A 23,571-nucleotide genomic window follows, 5' to 3' on the forward strand; every position below is an offset into this window, starting at 1 on the left:
ATATTTTAGATTAAACTTATGGTCAAACAGAATGGACTCTGAATAATCAATAGGTAAAAATAGTTACATAAAATTTTCAGATACAGAACACAATTTTACTAATTTAAGCAGTTAGAGAGGTTTAAAAGTAAAAGCACACTTCTTTGGTAGTACTGTTAATCATACCTAAACGCCTCAGGCATGAACCCTGAGCAGAGTTTTCATGGGAACAATGAATACTACCCGCCTTACAGCCTACTGTTTTCCTTAATTTCCCCCATTTTACAAATGATGTCATAGAGACACAGAGGGGTTAAGAACTGGCTCAATGTCACCGAGTTAGTCAGCGTTGGATCCGGGATCCAGTCTGCCTTGGAGCCCACACTCCCCCTCTGCCCCCGCCATGCTGTCGCTTATTGAACTGTGCAGCTCTGTCCATGAGGGAGCTCTGACACCTGCCACGACTACAGACGGAAACGGACTACCTCAAACAGGAAAAAGCAATGCCCTGTCATGACTTCCATACAAGGAAATCTAATTTTATCATAAAATAGCTGAATTTTAGATCTAGAGAGGAGTTTTGATGAAGAAACTGAGTGCACCTAACTAGCAGGCAACTGTGTGAGCACGGATGTTTTCTAAGAGCCTTCAAACAATGCCCTTTTGTGATGGAGACATCCCCTTAGGACGTTGTAAATTGTTAAAATGCTTAGATGACCATGAAGGAACCCCGAGCCCAACACTGTTTAAAGTATCACATATTTTTAACCGGTTTCTTTGAATTACTGGGAAATTTTTCTCATAATTGGCTTCCTTCAGTGAATGGGACACAATTTGTTTTCTCAAAAGCCCGGATTGACAGGCTTGCGGGGCTACCTCGGACAGGTCCCCGTTTTTGACATGGATCCGGGCCATGCTGTCCAGCCACGTCTTCCGGAGCTCGGGGGTGCTGGCGTAGGACTTGGCCAGGCTGTACTGGAGGTCTACCAGCATCTCGGGGTCATTCTCGTGCTCCTTCATCTGGGCCGTGGCCATCAGAACTGTGCGGATCCTTTTGGTCAGGTCCTTCACGTCCGAGGAGAAGGTGGTGTGCTGCAACGAGGGTGGAGGGGGACACGGGGCTTTCAGCTGCATTCTGTCCGTGTGCATACATATCAGATGATGAGGCGGAGCTTTGGGGGTAAAACATAAAACGAGACTGGGCCACCCACCTTGATGAGCCTGTCACTGTTGGCACAGTTGTTGATGATAGACAAGGACTGTTGGAATCTGGTTCCCCCAATGCCAACAACATCTGCTATCAGTTGGCTGACGGAAATAATGACCTAAGGAACACACAAACGTGAGCAAATCAATTCACCCTCAAGTGACGCCCCAGGCTCAGCTCCTGGCTTTGGTTAGGATGTGCACGGGGATGGGGCGACGGGGAAGCTGCGAGCAAGGATCGCTCCGGTGTGGGAGACAATGTCTGAGTCATCTTCCCCCTTCCAAGAATTATTCCAGAAGGTGATCTTGCTACCCTTCCATCTCGGTTGCACATCAAAATGCTAATCAGGAGAGTGTAGAGGAATGAGAATCAGATGAGCCCATACCACTTGGATGGTTACTTACCTATCACTTTCTCTAATAAAAAGGAAGACCTTATTATTTACCTCTTTGGTGTTTGGCTTGAATTTATATGTACTGAATATTCAGTAAGTGGACTGTCCTTTGCATTTATTATTAAAACATGTACATATGAACTATGCAGTGGGGGAATCTGTCTTTTTGGGGGTCTATAAATAGCACTGCCTTTACCCAGTTACTCAGCTAAACCGTGGACCATCCCCCTCCCCCCATTCCCCCTTCTCATCCTTTACCGTCACCATACCCCGGTATAATCAATCACTAAGTATTGTCAACTCAAGCTCCTCTCCCTTCTAACCTCACCAGGCCTGACCCAGGACACCATCCTCTCTGGCCTAAATTTAACCATGGTTTCCCCACGGTCTCCTGATCTAAGGCCTTGACTCCCTGATCCATTCTCAGCCTGGAGTCCAGGCGATCCTTCCAAATGTGCAATGTTGCCATCTCAACTTGTTCTCACCCATACTCTCACCTCCGCTGTAAGGACCTTCTCTGGCCCCCTGGATGGTCCCTTTCCCATGGTGCATGCGTGGCCTGGAACATGCTCACCCCCGAACCCCTCTTCACGCTTCACATCGCATGGGAAGTGCCCTGGTCCCCTCCCTGGGGCACTCGAGCTCTTCTGTTAGGGGACCGGGCACATGGCACAAGGGCCTCAGTGTCTGTCTGTCCTCCACTAGACGACACTCTGTGAGGGCCAGGAGAGGTCCTGTTTTGTTCATGGTTGTATCCATGAATCCCAGCACACAGTTTGCAAGCAATAAACATTTGTTTTTTAAAAAAAGAGTAAGTACAGAGACGGAGAAGGCGCTCCTGTATGTATTTGTAGAAAAAGAAAGTCTACAAAAATATATAAGAATCTTCAGTATCTGGCCTGGTTCACAGAACAGAGAATTTGGGACACTAAATCTGGAGGGATGGCAGGTGCGTCAACAGAAGGAAGACAGAAAAGAGTCACTTTGGGCTTTCTGTGTCTTACCTAAGATGTTTACTATGAGGTATCCTCTCACAGGTTCTATAAATCTTTACTCAGTAGAATTTTGGTCAGTCGAACATTGATTCGACATTTAAACGTCAATTTACCAATAGAAACACATCCTGGGCCCAAATCTTACAATGTGGAGGATGAAATAAATAAAACCAGTAAATGTGACTTTTTTTTTTTTTTTTTTTTTTTTTTTTTTTTTGCTGTACGCGGGCCTCTCACTGCTGTGGCCTCTCCCGTTGCGGAGCACAGGCTCCGGACACACAGGCTCCGCGGCCATGGCTCGCGGGCCCAGCCGCTCCGCGGCATGTGGGATCTTCCGGGATCGGGGCACGAACCCGTGTCCCCTGCATCGGCAGGCGGACTCTCAACCACTGCGCCACCAGGGAAGCCCTAAATGTGACTTTTGAATTTTCCATCTAGAGGCCAGATTGTTCAATACTTACACCGAGGTAACTTGGTAGATGTGACACTCAGATTTTTCTGCTAAAACACAATTCCACACAGCACACTTGACCTTGAAAGCTAAAGCACACGCACCTGCAGGTGCGTCCGGACAAAGGACTTCTTGCCAGTGTAGTCGAAGTTGTTCCTCATCAGGAAGTACAGCAGCTGGGAGGCCTCAGTCCTGATGGAGCTCAGCTTGGAGTTGCAGCATTTCAGGACCTCATAGCACAGGGCTGCGCACATGTCTGCTCTCCGCTCGTAGAACGTTGAGGGGAACTACACGGACACGAGGAAGCAAAGGAGCCCGGAGAGGTTAGTGCGCCGTGCAGCTCCAGGGAGACACAGGAGAGTGGGTGAGAATCAAGAATGACCTTCCCCGGTGAAACAACGTACCTTATAGATTAATGACCTTAAGGCAGTGAAGACAGTTTTTAAAGCCGTTTCAGACTGATGTTTTTGAAGAAAACACAGGTAGACGTCAAAAACCTTTTTCATGAGGGGATTATGTCCATGGTCAGCCAGGAGCTGGTTCTTAAAACACACAAGGACAGCTTGGTCAGTGAGACACACCAGACACTGCTAATCGGTTTCATACAACTTTCAGCCTCAAAGGTTACATTGTTCAGGTACTAAGACAACTTATAATTTAAACAAACTTCCCATGAATCCTCTAGGAAAGCACAGAAGTCTCTTGTAGTACAAACGAACATCAATAAATTTATGCTTTGGAGAATTTACTTTTTCTACTAAGGGAGAGACTAATTTAAAACTTCCCAGCAAACTGTACTACGGTTTAAAGGACCACTGTGCCTCAGTATTGATTGGGCTTCTATTTATTTACTTATTTTTACTATCACCAGCCACTAATACGGAGGTAATGTTTGCGACACCTTAATTCCAACAAAGAAGTGCCATTACAGGTATCAGCTAATTAATGGGCTGGAAAAAATAACTGAAGTGAGGTGTATGGAACAGGTCTTCTACCAGTGAGGGCTAGGTTTTCTCCCCCGCCGCAGGCTCTCAGGCACTCTGTGAAGCCATGAATCACCAGGCAGTCTGGTAAGGGGGAAAACGCACAGGCTTCGGTCAGGCACCATTTCTCACGTGCACGGATTTGCACAGGTAAACCGAGCCTGGCCATTCTCATCTGTGAAACAGCGACCCTAAAACTAAGCTTGCGTAGCTACTGGGAAGACTTGAGGTCAAGTATAGGGATTGTCTGACGCCCCCTCTGATCTAGCTCAGTTAAGTGGCAAGCAGGCCACCATTAATTAATTCTCCTCGTTCTTCAAGGTTTTCTCCCACCAGCAGCAAATTCACACTGATTTAACACCGTGAAAGCCTGGTTGGCTAAAACTCCTAATGATTGCTGCACATGCACAGTGGACTGAGGTGTCGCCCAACTAGAGGCCAGCATGCAGCCACATGTGCTTGACACTGGAGAGCTGCATCTTCAAATACAGACAGCCCTGCCAGGACAAAGGTGTGTTTGGGAGAATGTGTGCATTTTGCACAAGTAGGTAAAAATGACTGTCATTGAAAAAAAATGTCCAGAGGTCAGTACCTCAAACCAACCTTAGAGTTTAGCCAAAGGAACAGAGATAACTTATGTCCAAATAGTTCGGTTACACAGCAAATTACGGCTGGAGTAATAGTTTCAAGATTTACCTCATCTTATTGTTGGAGAAAAAGTTTTACTCAAGGAATAAGTTTTGTTTTTTTAGGTCCAGTAATTCACGGGTGTATTTACAGCTGGTAGGACACCTGGAATCCACAGTGACCTTTATATCATGAAACACTGAAGTATTGAATTCCATCATGTGAAAGAGAAGCAATTTAATGAGCAGAAAATGTGACTTAATTAACTGAATATGATGTAATTCTCAACCATGAGCAGCTGTTCACCAACCGAAAAAAAAAGAGGTTGTTTCCAGTGTTTGGGGAACTGCTTAGTGTTTACTGTTTCTGAGCAGTTCTTTTCTCAGGAGTCACAGTCCTTCCTAATTATGGCTGGATTAAGATTTGCATGAACCTGGATGTGAGCTTTTATTTTTTCAGCCCTCTTTGCTGGAGATATCCAGGAGAGATGGTTCATACAAGAATCGCTAAGACCTCTGGCCTTGCTGTCTGAATTGGCCTGTCTCCAAGTCATTACCACTGGAGGTAAATTTGCCTTCCTTTCACTCTCTCTGGTCAAGGTTTTTGCTTCCCATTTTCAGGATTTAGTCTTCTTTGGGTTCTGGTCACAAAACTTGCTTGAAGAATGGAGTAAAAACACACACAAAGATATAAACAACCCCTCATTTAAAGGGGTGAGGGACAGGGAGATCAGCTCGGTGCTTTGTGACCGCCTGGAGGGGTGGGATGGGGAGGGTGGGAGGGAGGGAGATGCATGAGGGAAGGGATGTGGGAACAGATGTATATGTATGACTGATTCACTTTGTTATAAAGCAGAAACTAATAAAAAGAAAAAGGAAAAAAATAAAAAAATAAAAAATAAAGGGGTGAGGGAGCTTTCGTCCTGAACACACCCCAGTTTACCAGCTGCCTTCCTTATTTTCCAATCAATTTTCTTCCTCTCTCTCTTTCTCATTAAAAACGTTGAAAATTCAGAAAGGCTCAAAGCAGGGAAAAAAGCAAAACAAAAATCACCTTCACTTTTCCACTCATAAATAACCATGGATAACAATGGGGTATCTCATTTCCACCTCTGTCTCCCTATAGACTTTTACTGAGGATGGGAGAATTTCATTGATTAAAATGAAATTAAATGAGACGTTAGAATAATGTGAAAGGCATGACTTATTTCTAGCAATAAGGTGGAGAATAGGTTATAAATAATTCTCAGGAATTGTCTGACGTGGATTCAAGCTTGACTGTCGTTACCAGCCTCCTAAGGGAAATGGGGCTTTCAGAGAATGAATACACATTATCAGTAATTTCTAAAGAGCCAGGAACAGGAGAAAAATGAACTTAAACCTCAGGTGCCAAAATGAGATATCTGGAACCATGTTATTTAAGACAGCTACATCCTTCCTAGGGATATGGCTTGATTTTTATTTAGACACTGATTTATAGAATAACTTAAAAAATCTAGCTTAGAGTAGCACTCTCTCTGTCGCAGAGGCTCACCAATCACCAAGATGACCTAAACCCCAGGCTCATGGTTGTGTAAACCGGACCCCAGGTTCCCTAGCTGACCCCCATCATCCACATGCTCCCCACCCTGGTCATTCACAGCGATCCTTCTCATCATGTACTTGCTGGTTCTCACTATGCACCTCAGATCAAGAGAAGGCACTACAGAGAATTACTTAAAATACATTTTCATATTAAATTTGTAAGTACATTAAAAATATTATCAACTATTTAAAGGCCAGATTTGGTTTAGGACTGTATTAATAGACAAGTCAAAATAACCAAAGAAGAACCATGTTTTTCTGCATGTAATCACCTTGGTTTACAAAACACACCTTTCGTGTATTAAATAATATCTGTGAAAGTGCCCACACAGTACCGGCATCTGGTAAGTGCTTGGTAATTTCCTTTTTTCTGTGTGAGAGATCATTCAACTCCCTTGATACTCACCCAGCTTAGCTCCTTACACACACACACACACACACACACACACACACGACTTACTTAGTGGAGAAAAAGGGCTTGACAGGCCAATTGTGTAGTGATCTTGGGCTAATTTCCTAACCTGTCTCAGCCTCAATCTCCTCATCTGTAAAATGGGGGATAAGAAGATCTACTGGGCCAGGCTGTTGTGAGGACTGACGCTGAAGACACAGAGGCACTCAATAAACGGCAGGAAGCTAATATAATAATAAATTGGGGTTCAGGGCTTAAATCTTTTCAAACATTTCCTCTCATTAAGAACATGATTTCTTGATTACCTTTGGCAACTTATTAGATGTGGTCAATTAAGAGGCTCACCAATGATGAGGCAACATTTGTGGAGGAAGATTTTTCTGCCAACAATCATGTCAGCTAACTCAATGTAATAATTTAATTTTCCCGATATGCTCCAATTGATGCCTCAGCTGAGTAAATACTTGCAACGGAAGATCCCACTGCTGCTGTGCCAGTGGGCCTCTTGGACCTGTGAACATAGGCCAGGTAAGCCTACAGCTTGGCATGACATCCTTTAATGCCATAACATTTGCCCATCTTCCCATTTTTTAATGGGTCTGTGTGTGTGTGTGTGTGTGTGTATGCGCTGAGCTTTTTTTTTTTTTTTTTTGCTGTACGCGGGCCTCTCACTGCTGTGGCCTCTCCCGTTGCGGAGCACAGGCTCCGGACACACAGGCTCCGCGGCCATGGCTCGCGGGCCCAGCCGCTCCGCGGCATGTGGGATCTTCCGGGATCGGGGCACGAACCCGTGTCCCCTGCATCGGCAGGCGGACTCTCAACCACTGCGCCACCAGGGAAGCCCCCTGCGCTGAGCTTTAAACATCAAAGATTTTTGCACGCAGGCATACAGACTCTGATAGAGATCACCTCAGCTCTAAAACACAACCTTCCCTGTGCGTCTCAGGAATCAGACCCTTTACCATAGGATCAGGAAGGCGTGAGTCTAGGGAAAGCGCTTATTGCTAAACTAGAGTCAACATTTGAGCTCCTACTGTGTGCCAGACACAGGATAGATGTTTTTGGATACTTCCTATCAATTCATTATACAGTAGGAATAACTGCCATGTTCTAAGTAAGGAAATCAGGGCTTAGAGATGTCAAGCAGACCCACCCAAAGCTTAACATCTGGCTAATGGTGGAGCTGGGGTTTGAAGCCCATGGTGTTTCTGTACACACGGCTGCTCCCAAGTGTCCCGGAGCCTGGTCTGTGGCAGCAGGGTGCTCGTCCATTCTAAGGGTCATCTCACTTTAAGCTACAACAGCCCCGGGAGGCAGATCCTATTTTTTCAGTCTCACAAGTGAGAAATCTTAGGTCTGGAGACATGAAGTGATTTTCCCGAAGACATTCACCCAACAAATTTACAATCAGCCTTCATTCAGAGACCATCAGCTGTTGTTTCTCTCGAGTCAGAACCTATTGGGTGGCCAGACACTGGAGATCCGGGAACGTTGACAAATACTCTTCTTTAATATGAAGCAAGCAATTTAAAGGAGGTTGAGTACGAACTCCAGGCTGTGCAGTAAGGACACTGCCACTATTCTCACAGTGCTGCCAGGCTACACCTGTGCCATGTGTGCCCCCACCTGCCCGTGGTGCCAGACCACACCTGCTGTGCAGCCCCGGGGTTTCCTGCTCATTTATGTGCTGAGGCCCAGGGAGAGAGTGGAAGAAAGTGTCCCAACTACTGTTGTGAACTTACGGGTGCAGAGTTAGCACTGATATAGTCCAGGGCAAATGCTCACATTACAGATTTCACTGCCTGTTTACCTCAAAATCTCCAAAAGAAAACAGACAGAGGTTCGAAACATGGTTCTGGTAGAGCAGCGGTTCTCAGGCCACACTGTCTGTGCGCATATCACTCCCAGAGTTTGATTCAGTCAGCCAGGGCCCGAGAACCTGCATTTCTAACAAGCTTCAGGGCCTGTATCTGCTGCCAACCTGGGGACCATGACTGAAGGCCACTAGACTAAGGCTCCACGTAAGAAGACACTGCTGTCCCCATACTCATCCTAAGGATCTGTATGCCCTCCGCTCTCAACTGGGTTCCTAGTTATGACATTTCCTGGGGACATGAGTAGCATGGCTGCTAAGAACAAAGGTAAATTATAATAAAGCAGCATGACATCAGGTAACTATTTTTACTCTAATAAAGAAATGTGGGGCTTCCCTGGTGGCACAGTGGTTGAGAGTCCGCCTGCCGATGCAGGGGACACGGGTTCGTGCCCCGGTCCGGGAAGATCCCATGTGCCGCGGAGCGGCTGGGCCCGTGAGCCATGGCCGCTGAGCCTGCGCGTCCGGAGCCTGTGCTCCGCAACGGGAGAGGCCACAGCAGTGAGAGGCCCGCGTACCGCAAAAAAAAAAAAAAAAAAAAAAAAAAAAGAAATGTGCTTCATGAGAAGAGATGAGTAAAGCACAGATTGACTTTGGATATGTTTCCCAAATACCCTTGCAAGTAAACATACTGATTCCATAAACAGAGCATATTAACACATTCAGCTTCTCTGGAAATGGAAGTAGTTATTGAGTGACAACGGAAAGGGTTAGGTTCCTAAAAACAAGAAGGTGGCTGAAGAGACCATCTTTACCTACTTAAATGTTACTTGCTAAAACCTAAAAATAAGACCAAGATCACTTTTTATTCTCTATACTTGAAATGTTTCTATCATTTAATTTAGTAACAGATCCAAAAAAAATTGAAAAGGTGAATGTTTTTAGGTACTGCTCCTCTACGTATAAACATCTAATTTTAATTGCTACCACACGTGGATATGTTTAAAGATAGTAGAGGCAGAAATGCCCAATTAGGTTCCTGTATTTATCATTCTCGAAGGCTCAGCAAAGCCACCTTCCCTGGCAAACGCTTTCATCTGGCCAAGCGTTAACCGCCTCCTGAGACTGTGTCCACCTTTTGCAAGCAGGTGGCACACCCTGACCAGTTAAGCTGTATTATATTTCAGGGAATTCAAGTCATTAACAGTGGAACGGTTTCATTAAGGGAATTTAAGGATTAATGGTTTCCTTACAGGGGCAAAAACAGTTGCTGCAGTGAAAACACAACATAAGAAGTTCTTGCTGATTCAGTTAAATAAGCAGAATGAATTTAAAAGGTAAGGCTCTGACCATGAACAGCTGTTCAATACAAACCTTAAATGCCAGTGTAAACAGAGAGAGGGTGTCCAGAGCCGTCAGGCACACCTCAGTAGCAATATTGGCTTCAAGTAACGACTGGTGGAGAACATCTGCGTCCGAGTGGCCGTAGCCTGCATGAATCATAATACAAGGTTACTGCCGGCGGCTGAAGAAGAAAGGCTGGCAGACGGTATAGTCACAGTCAACTTTTGATTATTTCCAGAAGGCTTCCTTCAGGGCCTTATCTCCCTGTTTGCCTTTTTTTTTTTGGTGGGGGGTGGGGTAAAAGGAGGTACTAAACATGTTTCCATTCAGTTATGACTTTTTCGGCTCTGGGAGGGAAGTGATAGCAGCAAACATTTACTGTGCACTTGCTATGTGCCAGCCAGAACTCTGTGAACTTTACATGTATCACCTTAGTTAATCCCTCAATCGCCCTATGAAGTGTGTACATCATTAAACCCTTTTTGCAGATAAGGAAATGGAGGCCCAGAAAGGCTAAACAACTCGTCTTAAGTCACACAGTTGGTAAACAGGGGAGCTAGGACTGGTACATGGACCGGAGTCACTCAATTGCGCCACTTGACTGAGCTGTTAAGATGGTGGGGTAGTGAAGGAGGCTGACATTTCTGAAGCTTCCCACACAGACAGAGGCTGCAACACAGCACAGGGAAAGAAAATGAGCTGAGGGGCAGACTGCTGGTCAGTGAATCAAGCTCGTCCCCTTACTAGCTGTGTGACCCTGGGCAAGTTACTTGACCTCTTTATACCTCAGTTTCCTCATCTGTAGAATGGGGATAATAACAGTATCTACCTCAAAGGGCTGTGGTGAGCATTAAATTCATTAATTGCTGTGAAGCTCTTGGAAGAGTGCCTGGCACACAGTGAACGCGATGTACGTCTCGAGTCAGTAAAGTCAGGATCTGTTTTATCAGGTGGAATCGTGAATGATAACCAAGAGTTGACTGCACTGCAAACAGTATTCTACTTGCTTTAGTACAAAAGCACAAAAGCCACTATGACTGAAAGAAATGTGTAAGAAAAGGAGAGGCCTTGAGAGTCATAATTTAAATACAAACTGGTATCTTCTGTATGTGGCTGTCAAGCCAACTTAGTATTGACATAAATGTAGTCTGACATACAATTTGAGATTAAATTATGAAATGGTATGCAGTAGCAGAAATATACATAAGGGATGCAAAGGTGTTTCAGTGTTGATCTAGATTACAAAGGAAGATGGCAATGTAATAAAACATCAGGTAATGTCTTTCTCCAAGGAGCAGAACAAATCAACACTCACTATGTAGGTAATTTTCTTACTACTCCAGAGAGGAGGACATTTTGTACATAGATCAGGAAAATGAAGTACAGAAAGCCTAGAGAATTTTCTTGAGGCCAGTAATGGGATAAAACCAGAAACTACACTCCCAATTCCTTATCCAGGTCACTGTACCATAATCGCTATTATGAAGATAAAATACAGTAACTAGCATGATGTTATTCTGACTTTAATAAAGGTCAGAGATAGAGAATGATTTTTGAAAGACTACAAAAAGCTTTTCTAAAGCTACCGAGTTGCTTTTTAAAGTATGATTAAAAAAAAACCAAACTAATGTGTGCTTTCATCCAACTTTGCTTTGCTTTTAAAATGGTGGTTTTGAGTGGCCTGCATTATTTTCACAGTGTGACAGAGTCATCGTGTCCCTAGTAAGGCTATGGAACACATTTGGCACCATGCTAGTTCTGTTTCTTTATATTCCTGGTTTGCTTTTTTTTTTTTTTTTTTTTTTTTTTGGTAAGAAATCTAGCAAAAAGAAAGACAGACATTTTTTTGGTACTAATATTCACTGAACTGCCTTTGTAAGCCAAGGTATTTCCTCATTTGGTAAGGTTTGTTTGGTGAGACAGCCAACAAAAGAGGAAAACAAACTAATGATTATTGTTACAGTGATCACAAACCAGGGCAAGTGAGGACCAAAAAAAACGAAACAAAAAACAAAAAACAAACAAAAAACCCACCACCTTTTATCAGACCAACCAAAATTATCACACAGGTCAAAAGGACCCTATACTGAGGGCTGCCATTTATCCCAAATGAAGTTTTATAATCTGGGTTAAACTGTAACAAGGCACTTGCTTTGGTGATTAACTGTATTCTCTGCACAGAACTATCCTTTTCTCTTTCTAGATAACCTATTGGATAAGTGTATCCAAGTGTGATTATTATAGATGAGATGGTCTACACACTGAAGAACTCCAACAGAGTTTACTTATACCTGGCTGAATGTCTAGAACAATTCAAGAACTGCAATTTGTCAGTCTGCTATTTTTTAAACATATATAATCAATGGGTCAAGCTAATTAATGACAAAATTTCTCTAAGCTACATTACACTATCTAATCTCCTTTAGAATAAGAGTCAATTCATATAGAAATCTGTCTGCCTGTGTCCGAATCATATAAGAATAAAAGAAACAGTTCTTTTAGCCACAATTGGTTATAATTTGCTTTTCCTTAAACTGTTTTGTCTCAAAAATCAGCAGGTTCCTGAACCAGTGTTACTTAAACATCCCTAAAAATAAGTGGCAGCATGGGACGTTGTGTGAGTGACAGAGACTGACTGGACAATCTGCCATAAGATACCCCCGTGGGGACAGTCTGTCTCAAGACCTGGAACAAAGCTGTGCATGAGGAAAGACTCTAATCAATGGTCACCTTGTTCCTGGCTAACACAGGAAAATGAAACTGAGCTGGCAAACCCAAGAAGGGGTCTTAAGAGACACAGTAATTTCTCAGAGCATCGGTCAGCAACTTTTTAAAGCTGACTAAGTAGATTCTGACCAAGGCCAGTAAGAAGTACTGTTAACCCTACTGACTTCCACTAGGGGGTAGTGGTGCCTTGGGGCACAGGCACTGACGTGGTCACTGAGGCAGGTCAGGGAGGGAAGGACTTCCCTGACGCGCCATCTCCAGCAGGCACCTCAGGGGGTGCTTTAGAGACCTTAGGATCCACTGCTCACATGTACACAATTTTCATTCTGCTGTCACTCAGATAAGTGATTTATTCTCAAATCCCCACATCTTTTAAATACTCAAAGGACGAGGATGAGATTTTTTTCCCTCTAATGTCATCTGCTATGGTTAGACTTACCTAACTTTACTCCGTTTTATGAAGTCCTGTTTCCTGAAGAGCTCGGTTTAGTAATGCTGAGGACACCTGTAAACTACCCCTCCCTCCCCAGTGCCACATCAGAGGTGATGTGGTCAGAAAGGCAGAAGCCTGATCCACTGCCACTCGCCTTTTCCAAAAGTCAGAGGACATTTGGGCTAGAAGAATAAGTCGGATACATATTCTCACAGGAGGCACTTCCTTCTTGAAAGCTGCCTTCACTCTTTATGAAACCAGAATTCTTGTTTTTATTTTTAATTTTTTTCTCTGGCCCATAATATGAATCCAGAAAAATAATACATTTTATGAAAAAAATATAAATATTGAACGGCTAGGAATCTTCTTGCTAAAAGAAATCCCCAAATGTAGAAGACTTAGCCTCCTAGATATATTAACTCATGGTCTACAGCTTTTACTAACTGCACATATTTATGCAAAGTATCAGATGGATCCACCACTACACAATCTATTATTGATCTCCATCTCATTTTTATTGCTACAGATGGGCAAGAAGTGGAGAACAGAATAAGGAATGACATTCCAAGGCGAAAAATCATGCGATTTGCTGTCTGCCCTCTGATTAACCACCAAAGAAACAAATAGGTTCAAAATGATTTGTGAAACTAGTCTGTAATCTCAGAGTTTATACTCGAGGAAATGGTTATACTACCTGCTTTCTAGTCTCAGATTACCTTGCATAAGTGATTGTCACTTAGACAATCAGATACTTAGCTGTATCTGAAAATGGTATGGGATATAGACCCCAAACTGTGACAACACTTGGTTTAAGCATATCATACCTTTTAATTTAAAGTCCTCTTTAAGGATACTAAAAATATAAAAAATGACTGACTTTAAATGGGCATTGTGTCAGGTTTTCTCAACTCTGAAACCCTGTCAATTGCAAGAAGCACCAATCAATGACAGGCTACCATGTTAGATGTAAATTAATTCAGGATATATCTGTAAGATAAGACCTGCTAAATCTGTAAAATATATCCTGATTTCAGAAATGCTAGCAAAGGGGCAAAAATCTATCTCCAAATCAAGGAAATATGGCTTCACAGACATTTTATTTACTATCTTGAGTATAGACATTTAAAGCATCCAAGCCCATTTCACCTATTTGAAAAGATACATCACCCATGCTTAAGAACTTTTGAGAAATATTGATTTTACTTCGGAGACTATATGCCTCCCCTGCATTTTTTATATTGATTCAATATTATCCACAATAAAGGAATTTAATTATCATCTATATTCAGTTTCTTACTTGAGATTCATAGATATCAAAGAACATCAGAATTAGATGGGGTCTGAACAAGCCATCTCGTCTAACTCCTCATATGATGCTTAAATGACCTGGACAGTATCCCCAATGGGTCCTCATCAAGTCTCTGTTTTCACATTTCCAGCTGCCAGTACCTGTACTAGCTAATAGGTAGTCCAGTTAGAAAATGCTTCCCCATATTCACCTGAGATCTAATTCTCTGCAACTTAATCCAGTGATCTTAAATTGTCTCTTATACTGAATTATATGAAATACAGGTTTTCTCCAAGGGTTTCTACCTCTCGGCTGGCTTCTCTCCCATCACACCAATGGGAAATATGGATTATCATGCAAGTGAATTTAACATATTCCTAGAACAATATGTAACATTAAAGTAAATACAAACTGTTATTTTATAATTTTTGCAAATGAATCACTTATTTGCAAACATGTTTCACTTAGTTTTCCCCTCATCACTCAGTTTATATAAAATATATAAAGTATACTCCGAGCACCTATCACTCTCAATTTGTCCTTTGGCATAAGTCTTCTCTACTGATACACAATGAGTACCCGTTGCAGTAAACAGGTCAATGCCTTAATGTTGTCAACATTTGCTTTTTATAAGCCTGGGCAATGACCCAAACAACAAACTCCTACCCTTTGAGTGCTTTTAAAATAGTTAAGACCACTGGCCACAGTGCAGTTTGTCATTTTCACTATTTCCTGTATAATTCCGAGAGTAAGGCTAAGTGCCCGCTAGCGTTACACGTGTGCTGTGTGCGGTGTCTCTTCCCGTGTCCTACTGTTAATAGGCGATGGAGACCGTGTGGCTTGGCCTGCATTGGCTTAAGTTCCTCGCAGTCCTCTGCTGCCCCCTGCTGGTCACGCTAAGATCTGACAAAGCCTGTCCTACTCAGAGAAAGGAAATGAAAAATGCAGGTGTATGGGGGACTCTTCCTATTTTCATTCTTTTCCAAAATAAATTCATTTTAGACTCTGGCATCCCAGCAAGTCTCTCACATACTGGATCTCTGTCATACTGGTTGGCCCAATAGAAGGTACTGTATTCGTTAAATAGGAATTTTCTTAAAGAGACATATGTGGCTATAAATTTCCCATACGATACCTAGGTGAAGATGTAAAAACTCATGTATGTATGAGTTCACACACATACACATGTATACATACAGTATACACTCCCTTCTCTGTGGCTTTTGGCCGAGTTGACGATTTGGAACTCAAAAAGCTAATGGTGGCAGAGGCTGAAGCCTCCCAAATACAGAATCACAATTAGAGACATAAGTGAAGACTGAGTTCAGGGTGAAGATGCAGGGACTACGGGACATCAGAGGCTATTCGGGGAGAGCAGGAACTGTGGGCACACATTAAAAGGCTAAAATAATCAGCTACACACTCTTGACGGGGAAGGCTAAAGGAGAAGCTTTGATCGAGAATGGTGTCACTGAAAACTGACTAAAGAAAAACTTGGGGTTGAAAGAGGAGAGGGGCAGGAAGGACAAGGTTCTCTGTGGGTAGCAGGAAGAGAGAATGGAAATCAACCATGTTAACAATAGGGTTTTTGGCAGTAGAACACAGCCAGCTGTCTCTCTCCTCCAATTCAAACCACCACCGTGAAACCCATTTGCAGAGGGAGGGGTTGCTGCATATCTTGGTGGATTAAGGTTATTTATTCGTGTGTTGATCATTCAGTTCATTTTTGTTTTCTATGTTTCCTACATGATTATCTTTGGAGGTGGGGCCTTGGTCTGCTTATGATTTTTTTTTTTACAGTGCTTTAAAGTTTAAGCATTTATTTCAACTGATAGTGAGGTACTGATAGTCCCTGTGTTATAAATTATCTGGGCAAAGGTAATGTAGCAGGTCTTGCAGAAAAGTGGGAATTTGATTTCTCTTTGCTAAATAGGAAATCAAAACTAAAAATAATGAAACTCCTTGTTTTGTTTGTTTAAACCCTTTGTCTGCAGAGCTAAAATAGCCCTAACAGACAAGACGTTGAAAAATCAAGTTCTGTAGCCTTAGACGTGTCACTAACGCACATTCCACAGCTAAGTATAGAACCCAGAACTAGCATTTGAAGGCTACCAATTCAGTGTGTGGCAGACTGACATAATATTGATTTAAATTAAGCCTTGAATTTTATAAAGAGAGACTGTACCCACTACATTTAACTTTCTTGGGGGTGGAAGAGTGGGAAGGTGTCATATTTTGATTCCTCAGCATTTTTACTTTGAACTATTCTCAATTTAAGGTGTCAGGAATATATCGTCTATACTCTTAGCCTGTACTAAGAAAGAGGTACGGAAATCACAGTGAATGGAATGAATTCTTATGATTAGAAATGATGAGAACATATTACTAACCATGAATTAAAGACATTGCTTGCAGCGAGTACAAATAATTGTCTAGATAGAACAGTAACTAGCTAAGTCATGCTTGGAGCAAAGATGGGACAATTTAGAGAACACACCACTGACAGAAATGATGACATTAGTTTTATAAAGTGCTGCATGGTTGATATCTTTTAGGTTTTCTGCTTCAAGAAACCCTTAAGAAGACTAAACACTTAGATTTCTAGAAACAGCACATGATGCTATGTCCCCTCTGACAATTGATAAAATTAAATTAAAGATATGCTCCCATGTTTTGGCAAAGTCTCTACTGTGAAGTTAGGAAGCCCCAAAGTTAGGAAGGCGAGATGAACAAGAAGTCTCGGTTTGCAAGTGAAGCGGCCTCGTAAGCAGACTTCAACCTGATTAAATCTTACCATTGTCTACAGAAATTCCAAGCACACTTGATATCTTTCTCACACTGAAAACACAGAAAAAGTCACTTTGTTATTGGCTTTTCCACACCCTCACACATTGATTCACGGGCTTTACGGTTTCACAGCAGTTTAATGATTAACATACATTCAGGGCTGGAATGTCAGAATGTGGACGCTTGATCAATTACACGCGTGGGGTCAGGAGGGTGAAAGGAACTTGCTCCAGATGTTCTTGGGAGTCACACGGGGAAAACTGAGGATAAGTTGGTTACTGGCAACAAATCAAAATACTAAATTAAAAATATCAGAGAATGTCTCGCTATCAGGCCAGATTTTGTTTTAAAAACACCAAGCAGATGGTGTGGGGCAAAGGGTCTAGGCTTTCAGGTATGGTGCTGTAGTTGACCGCGTCCCACATTATGTCATTCTCCTCCGAGGAAGGGAACTGCGCCACGAGCTCTTCATCCTACTGCTCTGAGCTGGAAGAAAAGTCGATTTGGTGATGTGGTGTGGTGTAGCCAGGGGCTCTCCCCTCTGAACTGTCACATGGGATGGCTGGCTGTTACGATGGTGTGTCATGGGACTTACTGTGGTTAAAAGTGAGAGAGTTATCCAGGCTGCCCAGCTGCTGCAATCTGGCATGCATCATTCCTGTTCTGTTACGGGAAACAGGCAATGTCTGAGATTTTCGATCATGAACTATGGGTCCCAACCCCTCCTGGTTCCTGCAACATGAGTGAAATGGGATAGAAGCAAAAGTTAGATTTGTTACACTGCAGCGAGATGGGGAGCATTAGTTAGTGAGGCCAGGACACAGCATGAAGGAGACTGGCCACGCACAGACCAAGCACAGAGGAGCCTGTTTGAGGCCACATGAGCCAAAGACACACACAGGCAGCAGCACTTGGCAGAGTTCACAGCAAAGCATCTGAAGACGAAGGAGCAAAAACCAGGGCAAAGCAGAGACCTTTTCAGTTTTGGAAAGTCATTTAGAGATGCTACTTGTTTTTTGGTTTTTTTTCGGTACCCGGGCCTCTCACTGTTGTGGCCCGTCCCGTTGCGGAGCACAGGCTCAGCGGTCATGGCTCACGGGCCTAGCTGCTCCACGGCATATGGGATCCTCCCAGACCGGGGCACGAACCCATGTCCCCTGCATCGGCAGGCGGACTTTCAACCACTGCACCACCAGGGAAGCCCAGAGATGCTACTTTTTAAAAAGGTGAACATCAGTCCAATGTGGTGCTAATGACTAGCATTTGGACAACAGCCAAAACACCATGAATCTCTTTGGATTATATATGTTATTAAACAGCAAAAAAAATTTTTTTTAGTTAAAATAATACATTGGAAGAAACAGAGAACAAACATGCAATGGGAAGGATTATATGAGGCGGGTTAACACCTTTATTCTTACCCAGGAAAGGAGGAGAAGAGCCACAACCTTTGTTAGACTTGTCAGCAGTCAAGTGAAGAAAACAGAAAAGTGATCTGGATTAGCAATCAAACAGCTAACTTCCTACTGTGTACCATCACCAGAGCAGATGAAAAATGAGACCAGCGCTGGAATGACACCTGTCCCCCGTCCCGTAGCCAACCGTCTCCCTCACTGTGTTATTGTGTGGAGTAGAACAGGACATGCATGGAATATCATTGGGCAACATGCTGCTGGGTGATTTCAAAGTGACACAATGAGAAGGCGCAGTGTTCACAGAACCGGACCACCATAGAGGGCAAACACTGACAACGTTTAAATCATCACTCAGGATCTCTTCCATGTGCAGCAGAGACCATGGCAATTTTCAATAAAACAGGGCACGTCTTTCCACTGTGCACGTTACGAAGTAACACCATCCTCCACCCCGCCTATCTGTTCCCATTTATTTTTAAGACAGTCCAAGGAAGCATACTTTTACATGCAAATATATACAGGGTGCCTAAGAAGTCAGAAGATTTTTCTTTAAAAAAATTAAATTTAGAGACTTTGAAAAAATAAGTTAACTGCTTCACAAAATCCAATTCCAAAATAGTTTGTTGGGGCAGAAATCTTTAGCTTTTCACATTCACCATGTTCAGCTCTGAGGCATTTTATCCTATTTGCACAACATTTTCCAAATGCCATCTTGTGAGGTGGGTGACACCATGAGAGGGTGTGAAGCTCCCCCAGCACAGTGTCTTTCTGTTGTAAATATACTGTTTGCCCATCTTCATGGGACAAAGTCAAAAAGGATGAAGTTATTGTATAAGGACACATTGTATATATTTGCATTTAGTACCCAAAAAACTCAAATGCAAAAATTACTGTTACGATAAAAAATAAGAGTTAAGATTAGAGAACGTTAAGTGCCACCACATTTCAATTAAAAATAGAAAGTATTAATAGGAAGAAGGCATAATATAGTCTCTCTACATTTGCTTTTTAAAAGAAAACATACTTTTATTTGACATAAACACAATTCTGAAACTTTCTCAAATATCTCAAGAAAAAAACAATGTTACCATAAAGAGTGAAATCTTGACCCTCAAATAGAAAGTCTATTAAAAATCTATTTCCTATTTCATTGTTGTAAAGCAGAATTATAGATAAGCAAAAAACCTCAATGACAACTAAATTTTAAAGTTTTTCTTAAAACATAAATATGTTTACTTATAATTAAATTTTAGCAACAACAATAGAAAAATAGGATGCTTAGACCAAGACCCCATGAATACATTATCACAGGATACACAACAACGGAAGAAAACAAACACAGACACACTGAATGGCAACAGGGAAGGAGTAAGAACTCGCTAACGACAAGGGGCAGTCCGAGGAAAGCCTCCAGAGAAGGAGCTGCGTGGCTGCCCATCAGCAGTGAGTGTCCAGCTCTCCTCAAGCTCAGCGCGGAACCGAGAGGATGGCTGGGACAGGGCAGTCAGGGTCTGTGATACTCAACAGAGAGTTCTGGTCAGATCACAACAGAGGGCACAGACAGCTTATTCAGAGAAAGAGGAGAAAAGGCTCAATTTTAGAGATGGTTTTTGTGGCAGTCCAAACAAATTTGAGATGGACTGAAAACATTCTTTCATTAAGGAGGAAAGCGGTTCGATGAGAGATTACTCTGTAGTTGGGAGGTGGGATGGTAAAAAAAGGACCTTTGAAAGCGAAAAAGGGAAAGAGAGATCATTGAGGAAGGAAAAAAAGAAAGAGGGGGAACACACAGCCAGAGGAGCCGGGAGAAGAGAAAGAGGAGACAGGAGGAACAGAGCACGAGGCAGGATGTGGAAGGAAGCGGAGAAGTGCAGCAACAGGCCACGGAGGAAAATCTTTCCAGGAGGTATGCCTGAGACAGAACAAGACAGAACGAACGGAGGAACGTAGGCGAAAGATGCCACCAGATTTCAGGGCAGCAACCCAAAGACCTGCCACTGTCTGCACGGCGGTTGAAGAGAAGGACAACCGCCAATCCCCACACAAGTTCCCACACTCCTGGATCCAAGCGACACAGACAATGACACAACACTTCAAACGAAAACTCCCACAGTACCTGGCGATATATCGCTTCCCCATGTATTGGAACTGGTGCAAGCAGACTCTGCGGAGAGAATGGAGATTATTAGGGAGCGATCACGTTATTGGAGGTGAACTTACTTTGGACACATGGCTTTGCTTAAACCCAGTTACAGTAACATGTTCAATAAGCTCTTACACCTACCACTGGCCCCTTACTTCCGGTTTTCAGAAATTCTCTGGAAGGTCCCTCTAAACCCGGAGAAAATGATCAAACGCAAGGGAGGCCGCGTATCGTCCTGCTGTCAGTGCCATGGTGGCTGGTCTGAGCAACACGGAAGAAAGGCCCAGGACCGACAGGCTTGACTGGTGACTTCGGGGGTGGATATTTACTCCACATCTGCCTTAGAAGGCATGGTGGAAACCATATGCACTGTGCCAAGTGGCTTATTCGTTCTCATTCAGCCTATGTAAGGAGCTTTCTTTTTTGATTCAAGTAAATGGACTGGTTCCTTACAGACATCAAGTATGTAGTTTTTTGTTTTACTTTACTGTATTTTGTTTACAACATTGATTTTTTAAAAAAATCATATATTTAATAAAAGTCAGTTAAAACAATGTCTAGTAAGTTCTTCTGAACTTACTAGAATCTTGTCTCACATGTGACAACTCCCACCTTTAACTCAGCAGAGGAAGTGACCATGGATTTGGAAACCAAGACCGTAATTCCAAAATGCACAAAGCTCTGAACACCATGGGTTTGCACCGAATTCGTGCAAACACATTTGGCAGCAAATCATGACCCCAACTAACAGAGGTAAAGCTACCTGGTCATGATTTAACCTACTACTGTGAACGATCACAGTACACAGAAATAACTTCTTACTGCAGAAACAACCATGTGCTTGACTGTGGGGTGCTGCGGAATATACTCTCTATGTAAATTTTTCAAAAATCCAAAAAATTCTGGATTTGAAAACTCATCTGGCCCCACTAGTTTTGGATAAGGGATTGTAGATTCGTGTTTCTAAAAGTAAAAAGCTTAAAGGAAAACTTAAACTAAAGTGATAAAATAATATAGACTGTATTTAAGATTTCACTTTTACATATTTTTAAATTGTAGCAATTTTTATGTCTCAGTTTCTGAGCATCATCCACCGAATTCAGCGAATAAATGTTGTGTTATTTAATTAAAATGGCTTATACGCACAAGTAGTAACCTCTCATCTACAATAATCACATATCTAATCATTTAAGGCTGTCGCTGTCCACTGGGTCATGAGCCCCTGAGAGTGGGTGTTGGGGTTAGGTCCAGGAGAAAGAGCTTAAGGATAAGTGTGGATGTGAATATATATTGCATTCCTGGTTCAACTGTCGGTGCACTGTATTCTTCACACCTCTTAACTAGCCAGGAAAAATCAAGAGTCAATGAGCAAAGATGAAACTACTCACTCCAATATTGTAAAAAAATCCATAAGTTCAGATGTTGAGGCCTTGTTCCAATACGTAAACAAAGCATCTGCAAAGTAAACATTTATTTGATTAAATTGTAATGAGTATTTCGTACATTATAAGATGGGAAGAGACCTCAGAGTGTAGGCCTCCAAACTTTCCTCGGCCCCCTTTTATAGTTGATCAAAGGATAAACCAGTGACTAATCTATTATAAGGGGTAATATGCACAACAGGCTTAGTCAGTATAAAGAAGCTACACTTGAACATTGGAACTTTAATTTCAGCATGCATCATCTAGCCCTAAATGGTACCTATTTAACTTATACATAATGTGCTCTTAAATAGACTAGAAAATTACCCACTACAGAATTCCTCCCCAGTAGAGAATCTGTTGAAAATTCTGACATGTACGTAAGTAACCCCTTCCCAACACACACAAACACACACACGCACTGCAGTGGAAGCATGTATCCTACAGGCACTGTTTTGCCCTTTGAGGTTTGATTCAGCAAGAAAGCCTGGATCTATCTCAGTCTTTTCCAAGCTGCATGACAGTCCTCTCCATGGATGTACTGCAGCTGAGTTAACCAGCTCCCCTACTGACAGACATGTACCTGTCCTTCCCCCCAGTTTTTTGCTGTTATATATCATGCTTCAGTAAAAATCCTTTTTACATGCGTCTGTGCACACTCGTCCAACTACATCTATAGGAGAAATTCTTAGAAGTGAACTAGCCATGTTAATAGTGTGTACATTTAAAATCTGACATATATTGTCAAATAGCCTTCCAAATAACAGTGTATGGGAGTTCCTATTTCCTAGCACAATGGTACAATGTACTAGTGGTTAAGAACCACACCCGCTCTTTATCAAGAGCAACTGGGCGCATCTTTAGTTAAGGCAAATCCTACAAATTCACTTACAGGAAGCATTCTCTGTATATGACTCTTAACCATTCGACATTGCACAAAGAGTGTTAGCGTGTGATAGTTAAACATTTTTGCCTTCTTACATTTTACATTGAAGTTGAGAAATGCGTTAAAAGATTTCTTTCAGGGAAAAAGCCACTGAGTCTTCGGGGCCTGAGATGAGCAAGAGGCTGGCTGCAGAGATGCTGGAGGCTCATGAAGATGCACGGCAATGGACTTTTATTCTACACTTGTCAAGAACAGTGACAGGTGGGAGAAGCTGTGGGATACATACCAAGTACCTGCTATGCACCAGGCACTGTGCTAGGTCTCATGACTTCACGTATATCCTGTCATCGAATTCTCACCATGATCTGGGGCAGAGTTTCCATTTACAAATGAACTAATGAAGGCTCAGAGAAGCTAAGTAACTCTCCCAACTACCAGCTGACAGAATGCCGGTGGAATGGCGATTTAAATCAAGTGCACCCGATTTTGAAAGCCACAGCTGGCCTCTTAGACTAGAGGGTGGGTCGGGGAGCGTCCATCTCTTGGGGGTTTCAAGTTTAGAATCCAGAGGGACGGACTCTGGTTACTTGAGGCTGGTGTGTTGGGAACCCAGGGAGTTCCCTGGATGCTGGGCCTCTCGGGGTCAACGTGCAGACATCTAAGGCCAGCAGACAGAACCAGCT

General features: G+C 42.7%; 1 protein-coding gene across 7 annotated transcripts in view; it reads right to left on the minus strand.

The window, feature by feature from the left end:
• DOCK9 (dedicator of cytokinesis 9) overlaps window positions 1–23,571 on the minus strand; it is a 288,455-nt gene that overhangs the window by 35,504 nt on the left and 229,380 nt on the right. For 3 of the 7 annotated variants that reach the window (XM_082602533.1, XM_082602534.1, XM_082602531.1), the window contains exons 36-43: window positions 21,970–22,036; window positions 20,555–20,602; window positions 17,619–17,755; window positions 9,819–9,934; window positions 3,431–3,568; window positions 3,131–3,313; window positions 1,191–1,304; window positions 856–1,071 (exon numbers count right to left, since the gene is read on the minus strand). In XM_082602533.1, coding sequence (XP_082458659.1) covers window positions 856–1,071; window positions 1,191–1,304; window positions 3,131–3,313; window positions 3,431–3,568; window positions 9,819–9,934; window positions 17,619–17,755; window positions 20,555–20,602; window positions 21,970–22,036 — 1,019 coding nt within the window. Of the gene's footprint in view, window positions 1–855; window positions 1,072–1,190; window positions 1,305–3,130; window positions 3,314–3,430; window positions 3,569–9,818; window positions 9,935–17,030; window positions 17,075–17,618; window positions 17,756–20,554; window positions 20,603–21,969; window positions 22,037–23,571 lie in introns of all 7 variants that reach the window. The other 4 variants (XM_082602537.1, XM_082602535.1, XM_082602536.1 and 1 more) reach the window with 2 other exon arrangements.

The sequence above is a fragment of the Mesoplodon mirus genome (assembly GCF_964341445.2).
Source record: "Mesoplodon mirus genome assembly, chromosome: 17".
Taxonomy (NCBI): Eukaryota; Metazoa; Chordata; class Mammalia; order Artiodactyla; family Ziphiidae; genus Mesoplodon; species Mesoplodon mirus.